At 35.8% G+C, this 12,279-nt stretch overlaps 1 protein-coding gene across 1 annotated transcript in view; it reads right to left on the reverse strand.

Annotated features, from left to right (window-relative positions):
- GALNTL6 (polypeptide N-acetylgalactosaminyltransferase like 6) overlaps positions 1–12,279 on the reverse strand; it is a 1,169,120-nt gene that overhangs the window by 653,648 nt on the left and 503,193 nt on the right. The window contains exon 4 of the mRNA XM_057724757.1: positions 1,065–1,231. Coding sequence (XP_057580740.1) covers positions 1,065–1,231 — 167 coding nt within the window. The remainder of the gene's footprint in view (positions 1–1,064; positions 1,232–12,279) is intronic.

The raw sequence follows: 12,279 nt of genomic DNA on the forward strand, positions 1-12,279 counted from the left end.
AAGTGAATCATTGCAGACAAAAAATGTTAAAGGAACCTCAAAGATAGCACAGCAAGCGGTTTCACTTTTATAGAATTTTTCAGTATAGAAATTTTCATTTCTGGTGCAAGTGAAATTTCCAAAACTTCAATTAATCCATAGGATCTCAAGATGCATTCTCTTGTAAGGCATAAGAATAATACGCAAACTTGTTTACTGCCACTCCTTCTTACACACATACACAGTAGAGTTAAGCAGAGCTCCTTCATGCAATGAAATAGAAGGCAGAAGCTTATATTCCCAAGTAGAATCGCTTTAGAAAAGGTTTCCACCTCTCCGCTCACACCAGCCAGGAAAAAAGGATTTTACTTTCTCTGCAGTACTGTTAACAATTCCCACATTTAGATCGAATATGAGTGATCAAGTCCTAGTCTTGAGAAACCTTCTAGAATCTTATTCCCCTGACTTATAAAGCAAATTGTGTTCATCAGAATAGTAAAACCATTAAAACTTACATCAAATTTTCTAATACACTGTTACTCCAGGCTTCTTTGTTATTTTTATTTTTCAGACATGATAAAATAGTTAAATTGTCAAGTAAAAATATTTATTTGTGTTACTTATAATTTCCAGTATTTATGAAGTAACATAAACACAGCCTGGAGGATGTACCATCCTGGTATATAATAGAGCAGATCCTTTTCAGAAAGAGGAACAGATTTTACGGTTCTACCAGAATATTTCACCATTCACTATTTACATCTCAACATAACATACTTTACATCTGTTCTGAATCTGAAGGTAGAAATTGAGGCATTCTGCCAACACCTATCTAATTTACAACAGAAATGTAATGTGAATTTCTTATAGGTCCTCAAATGATGCCAACAACTTTTCATCCAATTCCTTTCCCATTTGGCCAACATTTTATGAAATCACAACATCACAACATAGACAAAACTTCATAATCACCTTTCAGATAGAATCAGAAACCATCACAATGATCGTCTGCCTTATTTTAAAAGCCTGGAATGATGACGTAGGCGATAACAGAATCACATAAAATAATATTAACAAGGTCTTACCTCTGTCACTGAAGTCATCGACCAGGATGATTTCTGCGATCAGACTTTCCGGGGTCCGGTTGATGATGCTGTGGATGGTCCGGAGAAGGGAGGTCCAGCCTTCGTTATGGAATGGGATAATGATGCTGGTGTTTGGCAGCCTTTCCAGGTACATCTTGTGCTTACAGCTGGAGATGACAGAGAAAGGAAAGACTACGTCAGATACAAGACTGTAATATACCTTATACTGCCACTGACTTGTGTTATCAGACAACTGTGAAAATTGGACTTTGCCTGGTACTTTCCCAACCAGAGCTTCCTCATCATCATAGTTACTCTACCTAGTCCTGGAATTCATTAATGATCCCCTTTCATGCTCATTCTTAATGATATAATTATTTATCCTCTTTTATACCAGTGGCTCAAAAACAAGGTAAGAAGTGCATTGAAACGTTGTGCTCTTGTTGATATATATTTCCCTATTGTTAACCAATAGTACTGGGTTGGCCAAAAAGTTCAGTTAGCAAATAAAGTTCTTTATGAAAATGAAAAATGTGTTTAACTTAAAACTGAATGAACTTTTTGACAAGCCAGTAATAAGGATAAATCGTATGTCTTAACATCATTTCCACCTAGCACACAGTTAATGTTTAGATGAGTCTCCTGGAAAGTTTTGGAAATTTAACTTTTGTAATATTTATGCCTAATTAATCAGTTTTGATTGCAGTATACTTCCATGGCTGGGCAGTATTTAAGGTTCTAAGGGAGAAAACAGTCTTAAAGGAAATAAATGAAAATTTAATCTTAAATAATCATATACTGATGCAACCACATGGTAAGGCTATATTAAGATCCAAATCATGACACTATCACATTCCTAATGAAAACTATAAAGAGAAATCTCATGGTGCTGTTTTCACTGTAAAACAATCTGAGATGCCAAATAGGAAGTAGGTTTTAACTTTTGGCGTAGTTAAAAAGCAATTTAGTATATGTCATGGCTATTCCTTCAATATTAGTGATTTATTTAAGTAATTTATAAGCCACATCAGGGCAGAAACCTTGTCTCAAATCTGATTTAATTCTAAGCTCAGCACTGGTCATCGTTGCCCAAGCTTTATTAAAGATAATGAATGCATCTAAGTTTGTGAAATCTTTGTTACTTCAAAACTAAAATAGGCTAAAATTTCAATCAATTATCAAAATTTAGTGATTTTCCTGATATGGATAACCTGAAAACAAAACGAGAGTAGAAATCTGGAAACAGGCATGGTTTTTGTTTAAACGCAGGAATATCTAATAGTTCATTTTTGCCAGGACACTGCCCACTGTTTAGTCTCGATATCAATAGTGTGAATTTGAAGTATGCATAGATTCTACCAAGATGCATATAAATGAACCAGAATATTCAAAAGATTACTTAAAATATATTTTTAGTCAGTTATTTCAACACTTTGTTTTACTATGATCTCAGTAGTATAACTTAAATATTGCTGTGGATCTAAAACAAGAGACACTGCCTTACAGCTTCAGATAATAGGATATAATGTAATTAAAGCCAAAAGATTCAATTATCTTGGAAGATAAAATAAAATATTTTAGACAAATAATTTAAATATACAAATATAGGTATTTCCTTTTTAGCTTTCAGTTTATTATCAACTATTATCTCAGATTTAATACTTATAATAATAATTATCGAACACATAGATTTTGATGTTTTCAAATACAAAGAAAAGAGCTGGAAAAAACCATCAAAGTGATACCTGAAATGGGCATAAAAATACTGGAAAAAACATGAAGTTCCTTTTGGGAAAACATAAAATGATTTTAAAAAGCAACATATGAAACAGATCTGTCAGGGATTTCCAAAAGAGTGCAGTGAGATGGCTGCTTTCACATATATTGCACAAATCTGGAAAAGAGTGCTAAATTAATTCAGCACATCTCGTCATTATTATGTGGAGTCATCCGTTCTTCTCAGCAAAGCCAAAGGTCCAAGACAAATGCACTTTCCTGTATCAATGTTCAGGACAATACAAAACATCATACCTAACAATGCCCTGGGAATGTAATTGTTATGCCCAAGAAGGCAAATTATTTTTTAAACATTAAAAGGAGACATTATACATATTGCTTGCTTATTAATTAAATAAGAATTATATTCAGAGTAATACACTATAAGCAATCAATAGGCTTAGGGCTTTAAAGAGATGTTTAACAGCTATCTACAATCCATTCAGGAAAAAAGGCAGACACAAGAAGATGCAAGACTGATCACGTGCAAAAAGGATTCTCCCTTGTAGAAATGTTTTCAGTACTTTCTATCTGCGTGGGCTCAAATTATCACCATACAGGGGATGTGAAAATATCCTTCTATTCATTCATGCACTCAAGTCCCAGTGATTTGCTGAGGGTTTTCTCTAAGCCAGGATGCACGGTGGAGATAAAACAATGAACAAACCCTACTCTGCGATTTTAAGATGTTTACAGTATAGTAGGAGATACAGAGTGGTAAAGACACAGTTACAGTTTTAAAGGGGAATTGATACATAGAAGTGTAACAGGGTGCTGTACAAGCATTTGAGAGGCGCCTGAACCAATCAGCAAAGTGTTGCAGAAATGCACGTGAGAGTTGGAAGTGGCCTGCAAAAGACCGGTTAGAGATAAATAGATATATTTAGGAAAAGAATTGACATGACTTAGCAACTAGCTGGGAGATATACTTAAGGAGGCCTCCCGTGTTTTGGATGTGGGCAACTGATTTATGAAATACAAACCGACATAAGAGCATAGTGTGTGAGGGACACTTGAGGGTTGCAAGGCTTGAGGGTAAAGATGAGTTCAACTTTCACCACATTAAGTCTGAGGTGTCAAAACGATACCTAGTTGAACATGAAAGCAGCTTTTTGCCCCGTTCCTGTTTGCCCATTTCTGTCCCCTTCTAACCTTGAAAGAACCTAATTATAGGAATAAGATCACTGAGCAATTGAAACTAACTCCTGACTTATGCTCTCCTGCATGTACATCATTCTTGTCCAACCTGTTGATTCTTTTCCTAGGTAAAAAATAAGTGAAAATTAAGAATTAAGCAGTTAAAGAATGACTAGTATATAGTGTGTGGAGAAAAGGGAATCCTCTTGCACTGTTGGTCAGAATGTAAATTGGTACAGCCACTATGGAGAACAGTATGGAGGTTCCTTAAAAAACTAAAAATAGAACTACCATATGACCCAGCAATCCCACTCCTGGGCATATACCCTAAGAAAACCATAATCCAAAAAGATACATGTACCACAATGTTCATTGCAGCACTATTTACAACAGCCAGGATGTGGAAGCAACGTAAATATCCATCAGCAGATGAATGGATAAAGAAGATGTGGCACATTTATACAATGGACTATTAGTCAGCCATAAAAAGGAATGAAATTCAGTTATTTATAGTGAGGTGGATGGACCTAGAGTGTCATACAGAGCGAAGTAAGCCAGAAAGAGAAAAACAAATACCGTATGCTAATGTACATATATGGAATCTGAAAAAACGGTACTGATGAACCTAGTGGCAGGGCAAGAATAAAGATGCAGATGTAGAGAATGGACTTGAGGACATGGGGAGGGGAGGGGAAGCTGGGACGAAGTGAGAGAGTAGCATTGACATATATACACCACCAAATGTAAAATGGATGGCTAGTGGGAAGCTGCTGCAGAGCACATACTTGGTGAAGACCTAGAAGGGTGGGATAGGGACGGTGGGAGGGAGGCTCAAGAGGGAGGGGATATGGGGATATATGTATACATATAGCTGATTCATGTTGTACAGCAGAAACTAACACAACACTGTAAAGCAATTATACTCCAATAAAGATCTGAAAAAACTAAAATAACACATGATCACAAAAATAAAATAAAAAATGAAATATACAATTATTTATGTTAAAAAAAAAAAAAAGAAAGACTAGCTCTCTACCCCAGAATAGCCCCCTTAGCGATCCTGCAGGCAGATCACACAGGCAAGACAACGTGTGAAGAGAGAGTCAGCCCGTCTGCACGCAATGGAGGATGACGCAGAACCCAACCTCCTGCCTCCATGATTCACTGAGATTCTTTCCCCCCATCTTCCCTTTAAAAACTGTCATGGCCGAGCAGAACCTTCAGAGTTGGTCTCTGGACACAATTCCAACTTCTCCCCAGACTGACAGCTTTTCTGATTAAAGCACCTTTCCTTTCTACTGACACCTGTCTCTCGAATAATTGGCTTTTGAGTGGCGAGCAGCTGAACCTGAGTTTGGTAACAAACACAGCAATTGTATGTATGATATACACATCTATGTATGTACATATGCGTGTATGCGTATCTATCTATCTATGTGTATATGTGTGTAGCTCAGATATTAAGATCTGACTTACTGGAAGAACAGTGACAGCCTCTAGCACTGATGCCAGAGCACTGCCACTATCTCGTTCGTATCACCATCCCAGCACTTGCCAAGAGGATCCTCTCATAAGAACCAGCAGATAGCCAACTGAGTACTTTCTCTCATCTCTGAAAAAGGGCAGATCAAAAGTTCTGGGGCAAATGGATGCCCCTAGAGCAAGTATCAAGCCATGAAGTTGGGGAATAAGCAGTCCTTTGGTGAGACATCTCTGAGGTGTTTTCTCTATCACCTCCCAGGGTTTCCCAGGGAGATGGAGCCTCAGTTGCCCACAGGACTAAGCATCAGGACAGGGACCTTTTACTGGCTTATTTCCCTTCCCTGTCTTACGTCTTCTCCCTACTTCCCCAGGGACACTCTGTGATTACCTCTTGAAAACTACTGCATACAAATTCTGTCTCAAAGTCTCCTTGAAGGGAACCCAATCTTAGAGGTGTATAAATTATACTACACTTGTCAAGAACTGTCCCTTGAATACAGAGCGATGGTCAGAATTCCCTAAGAAACACAATGATTTCTGTAGCATTATGAAGCTTGCAGTTGTTACGCCTGGAGATATTTTTAAATAATTTTAAAAAATTGTCACAGGTACGTTTTATTTTCTTTCAACTTTTTAATTATCATGGATACTCTGTTCAGAGTCTACTCTGTGCCTATGAAATACAGCTATCAGGACTACTGTAATATGTACAGTGTGTGCGCATAAAATCATCTACACACATTACATTAAAAATAGCTTTAATCTAATTAGTAGACTATTAGTAGTAAAGTTACCTTCTGTACATAGATGTCTGCAATTAATTTTTTCAATTAGACCACTGAAAACTCACTCGTATTCTGTGCTTATAATTACTCCTCTAATATTGAAAAATCACACTTTATACATAAGACTGTCGAGGTTTAAATGACGGCTTTGCCACTTACTACCTGTTTGACAACAGGCACATTATTTAACTTTTATAAGACTAGTTTTCTCATGTGGAGCAATTAAGAAGCAAAACATTATACTGTCTTCATAATGTGTTAATGAGAATTAAATTAGATAATCTATACAAAGCACTCAGTACAGTTTCATATCTGATAACAGCAAGCTTTGATAAACACTACCATTATTGCCGTTGCTGTTATTACTGTTGCTTTAACAGGTGCTGTTTTACCTGTCACGTCCTCTGTGGAAGGAGCTAGGGAACTAGGAGAGACAGGAACTGCATGAGAGAAAGTGAGAGACACTTAGGGTACAAAGATGAATAAGTTACAGTTTCTTCCCTTAAGGATTCACAGACCAGTGGACAAATATATAAAATGATTAGACTCAAATGAGACAAGTGACATAATAGATGTCACACAGGCAATAAGAAGCCCAAAGGAAGTATGAGTAACTTTGTCTGAAAGGATTAGGGAAGTCTTTATAGATGAGTCTGAATGTTGAGAACACATCGTGTAGGATCTTGAAAGTGATGCTAAGAAATCTGGACATTAGCCTGCAGTCAATGTGAAGTATTTCACATATCGTTAATGAGGAGGAAGACAGGATCACCTTTTCCTACTCCTCTGGCATCCAGGCAAAGGATGCACCGAAGACAGCAAAAACGAAAGGAAGAAAGATTAGAGATTGTAACACTTAGGGCAAAAATAATGAGGGTGCTGATCTGATTTTTACTCTAAGGAAAACCGGCCTCTTTGTGATAGTGCTGGAACTGATTAAATTATATTTAGTGGTTCTAGCACTTAAGCTGCTCCAAAGGAAATTGAACTCACCCCCAAAGTCAGCCATTGGACTGGTCAAGTTGTGGTCCAGATGACTGCTTCTCATTATTACTACAAATACTGAAGCCTATCCAGGGTTTTATTAAGCATCTGTAACCTGTGTATTTTAGATTTAATATCAAGTCAGGCTGAGAATGGGAAATCTGTGAAATGGGAAGACAATGTGGTAATATGGAACTGTGTTGAAGAAATAAGTAAAATAAAGTCAGACATAATTTGTATTCTTATGGTTACAGATATGTGGTAAATTTATAAAAAGAAAATAGGGACAATTTAAAACATTTGTTGCCCTAAGTTTATAGAAATATAGGTGATGATGCCTGTAATTATTGCCTGTCACATTGCTGTATTATTTAAAAATAAGCCTTTGCATAAAATTAGCTTGGAGTTTAGGAATGGCTCAGAGATGAGGACATGTTTTTGTTAAGTAACAATTTATCTAAATGAATGGAAAAAACATTCTTAAATGCACCAAAGAGACAAAAGAAATAGTTTAAATTCTTAAAAAGCTACTTGTGAGAGATCACAAACCATGAAGGCATTTTAAAAGCTGACAAAACCAAATTAGTCTGTAAACATTCTGCTAAACCATTCACAATAATGAAAATAGAATTCAACAGAAAATTTCTCATTCTCTTCTGTTTCCCCAAAATAGAACACACACATTTTCTGATATTCTCTACTGGAATTTAATAAACTGACCAATTAAAAAATATATTTAGTTTAAAGTATTGTTTATTTTAAACATACTTAACTGTCATTCCTTTCATAGTTACATTAATTTATCTTCATAATTTCATTGGTTTCCCAAAAAGTAAGTGGTTCTTTCAACAATAGAAATAAACCAATTTTTTTTAAATTAGAGATATGTGAAATAAGTACCAGACATATCTGTGATTTTTTTTTTTCTAAAAGGAGATATTTTATTATTCGTGCAATAATGTCAACATTTATACTGTGAGCATTTAGGTAAACTTGCATTTAAGGTTTTTAAGACCTTCATATTCTCCTTCTCGTCACCTAAACACTCCTTCTCACTGCCTAAGGCTGAATATTTAGTTTTGGACACAATGTCAAAACCCACATTTTAAAAAGTCAGACTCTCAGTTTTGATCAGAAGGTTTGAATGAAAGTATTTGCATATTTTAATCCTTAGGTCATTCTGTCAGCTTATTTAAAGCATGACTTTATTTTTTTGTTTTATTGGAATTTTTCTATCTATTTATATTAAATAGATCAGTCAGGATGTTATGTTATGGTCATAAATAACCCCAAATCCCAATGGCTCAAAAAAGTGAATATTTTCTTTCTTGCATTTTCTGCTTATTCATCACTGGTTGGCAAGAGGATCTCTGCCTCCTGTCACTGAGAACAGACAGTGATTTGGACCACTGTCAATCACTGTGCCAGAGGTCAATGAGAACAGTGGTGGGTCTCAAGCTGGTAACTAAACGGTCTGTCTCTAAAATGACATAGTTCTCTCTGCCTACAAATAACTGGTCGCAACTAGTCACAAGGCACAAGGGCTCAGAAAGTACAATCCTATATGGTGCAGAAGAATTATAGCCAGAAATAGTGAGCAAACAACACAAATAAACATGGCCATCTTAGTCTTCTGCCTTCTTACAAATAAAAAAGGAAATAGGAAAAAGGAAACTGCCTGTTATACTACATTATATGGAAACATTAAAGAGATGCAATTTCTTCACAGACAACTATGCTTCTATAGATGCAACCACATTTTTAGAGCTGCAACCACACATAAGGTATCAAGTTTAGTCCTTCACTTGATTGAAAATTGAGACATTTAGAGTTTTAGAGGGTTAAACAAAAATTATTTTTAACAATATAATTGCCAAAACAGTGTAAAGGGTGAACAGGTTATACAATGATGGGGCACTATTCCTGACCCAAAGAGTTTACAATTTTTTAAGGGTATTTACAACTCACACAGCTGGGTAACAGAGCAAAGAACTGGAACCTGACATTCTTTACTTCTGACTGTGTAATCTTCGGGAAATGCCATTCTATCATTGGCATTTTAAGACATCTTTATATTAATCTAATCAATTAAATTATAAAAACATTATAACATTTTAAAGTGAGGTAGGCAATTACTTTCTTAGTTCAAACATTTTTGTGAAATGTATAATCTATTCTCCATAAATACTTCTGGAAATAAAGCATTCAATAATATGTATGGATAAATACCTATAACAAAAGTTATGAAAAATTGTCATTTGAACACAGGCTCTAAGAGGGCCTGGACCACTGAATCACTGGGCCATCTGGATCACTAGATTATACTATTAGGGGAATAAAAGAAGTAGACATTGTGCCCACCAAATCTAATATTCCTTTATTAGTTTGCATATTTTAATAAAAATAGAGAGCTTTACTACGTCCAGCTAATATTATTTCTAGCTAAGATTATCACTGGGATTTCCTCTTTTAGCCAAGATGGAGTAACATGGACCATATTTATCCTTCCACTTGACCAACTAAACAGCTAGATTAAAAACATGAAACAATGGTTTTCCAGACATTGGCAAAAAATATAGATATCTTTAAGAAACAGGAAACAAACAAGTTCCCCTGCTTATATTCTAGACAGAAATTCCAGGCAATGATGAAGTTAGGAGAAACCCAGGTGGATCTGAGTGACCTCTCTACATTGTGGAAATGAAGGCAAGAATCTAGGGTTATCAACGTAGATAGAGTCTGCACAATAGAATACTCTAAAGGAGAGAACTGTATAGAAAGAAAACCTAGGAGATCTACAGAGTCCCCTTGAATCTTAGCTGAGTACTGATTAGTGCATGTGTATGAAGAAATGACCTTGAACTGAGGAAGAAATCACCAGAAAGGATTAGTTGGATTAAAAACTTAGAGAGGGCATGAAATAATTCTTCTTACCAGCAGGTATAATGAAAAAACTTATATATCATGGAGAATTGGGTATAGTACTGGAAAAAGGGTTAGAAAGATGGAGAACTAGCCCTAGACTAAATATAGTTCTGGTTCAACTTAGCAAAGCCTTCAGAGCAACAATTAACAGTATCAAACTGTTTCCAAGTAATTGGATTAAATCACAGCAAAAAGCTCAATTATACTTACAGAAATATCAAAATATTTCACACCTTAAAAAGTAAAATTCAAATGTCTGACAACCAAGAAACAACAAATCTTTCAAAGAAGCAGGAAATACGAAACCAAAATGAAAAATCATTTAAGTGAAATTGACACAGATAATAGAATAGGCAATGATATTAAAATAGTTATTATGGCTGTTTTCCAGATATTCAAGAAGCTAAAGGAACACATGGTCATGTTAAGAGACACAGAACATATTAAAAATGCCAAATACAACTTCTAGAGATTAAAACTACAGTATATGAGATGAAAAATACATTGGATAAAATTTAAGGCAGATTAGGTATTGCAGAAGGAAAGGTCAGTAAACTTGAAGGCATGAAAATAGAACTGTCCAAAATCGACAAAAAAGAGGGAAAAAAAGTCGGAACACAAAATGAACAGAGCATCACTATTGTATGACAACTTCAAGAAGTCTAATATGTATGTAATTAAAGTATCAAAATGAGAAGCCAAGGGAGACATAAAAAGTATTTGAAGATAGATATGAAAGTTTTCAAGATTTACTGAAAATGTGAAGTACTAAGCTTCAAAAGGTCAATGAAATCCTAGCACAAGAAACATGAAGGGAACTACATTAACATTTACCATAATTCAATTGTTAAAATCAGTGATAAAGAGACAATCTTAAAAGCAACCTGAGAAAAAAGATACATAAGTTGAATGGAAAACAGATAAACATGACAGCAGACTTCTTATTAAAAATAATGCAAGATAGTAGTTAGTGGAGGAATATCTTTAATTACAGAAAAGAAAAATTCAAAAAGAGAGAAAAAAAATCAACCTAGTTTTCTTTAGTCAATGAACATGCATATAAAAGACAAAGTTAAGGGGCTTCCCTGGTGGCACAGTGGTTAAGAATCTGCCTGCCAAAGCAGGGGACATGGGTTTGACCCCTGGTCCGAGAAGATCCCACATGCTGTGGAGTAACTAAGCCTGTGCGCCACAACTACTGAGCTTGCACTCTAGAACCCACGTGCCACAACTACTGAACCCACGTGCTGCAACTACTGAAGCCTGTGAGCCTAGAGCCCATGCTCCACAACAAGAGAAGCCACCACACTGAGAAGCCCGTGCACCACAATGAAGAGTAGCTCCCATTTGCCACAGCTAGAGAAAGCTCACACACAGCAACGAAGACCCAACGCAGCCAAAAATAAATACATAAATGAATAAAGACAGTAATTCTAAAAAAAAAAAAAAAAAAGACAAAGACAAAGGTAAAAAGTAAAAATTTTTTTCAGCCATACAAATATTGAATGAACTCATTCACCTGGAGACCCACACAAAGGTAAATGTTAGAAGAAGTTCTTCAGAACAATTATATTAAATGGAAGTCTATATGAGGAGAAAAAAATTTTAAAAAAGCAACATGAAAGAATTTTGTGGATACCCTGAGAGGGACAGCACAGCAGAACCACTTACACTAAGTAGCTCTGTTGCACAAGCTCTATGTCAGCAAATGCACTTAAGAGAGCTAGGGCTCACTTCCCCTACAACGCCCGCACAAGCAGGGCAGGCCAGCAATGTGGGACTCCAATCACCCTGACACAGCTCACACTTAGGGTGAAGGGTCCAAGACAGACTAGTTTCCTCCTAAGGAACACGACAAGGCTGTCTGCTCTCACTACTTTTGTTCAACATTTTACTGGTACTTCTCCTCAGGGAGATTAGGCAAGGTAATAAAATAAAAGGCATTCAAATAGAAAAGAAAGAATTAAGACTATTTCTACCTGTATGTGACATGACATTATATATCCTAAATAATACACACATATACATACATACAAATTAGAACTAATAAGTAATCTCAGTAAAGTGACAGAATAGGAGCTCAATATACAAAACCAATTGTATTTCTATAGATCAGTGATAAAAGA

Source organism: Hippopotamus amphibius, chromosome 2, assembly GCF_030028045.1.
Source record: "Hippopotamus amphibius kiboko isolate mHipAmp2 chromosome 2, mHipAmp2.hap2, whole genome shotgun sequence".
NCBI classification, from domain to species: Eukaryota; Metazoa; Chordata; class Mammalia; order Artiodactyla; family Hippopotamidae; genus Hippopotamus; species Hippopotamus amphibius.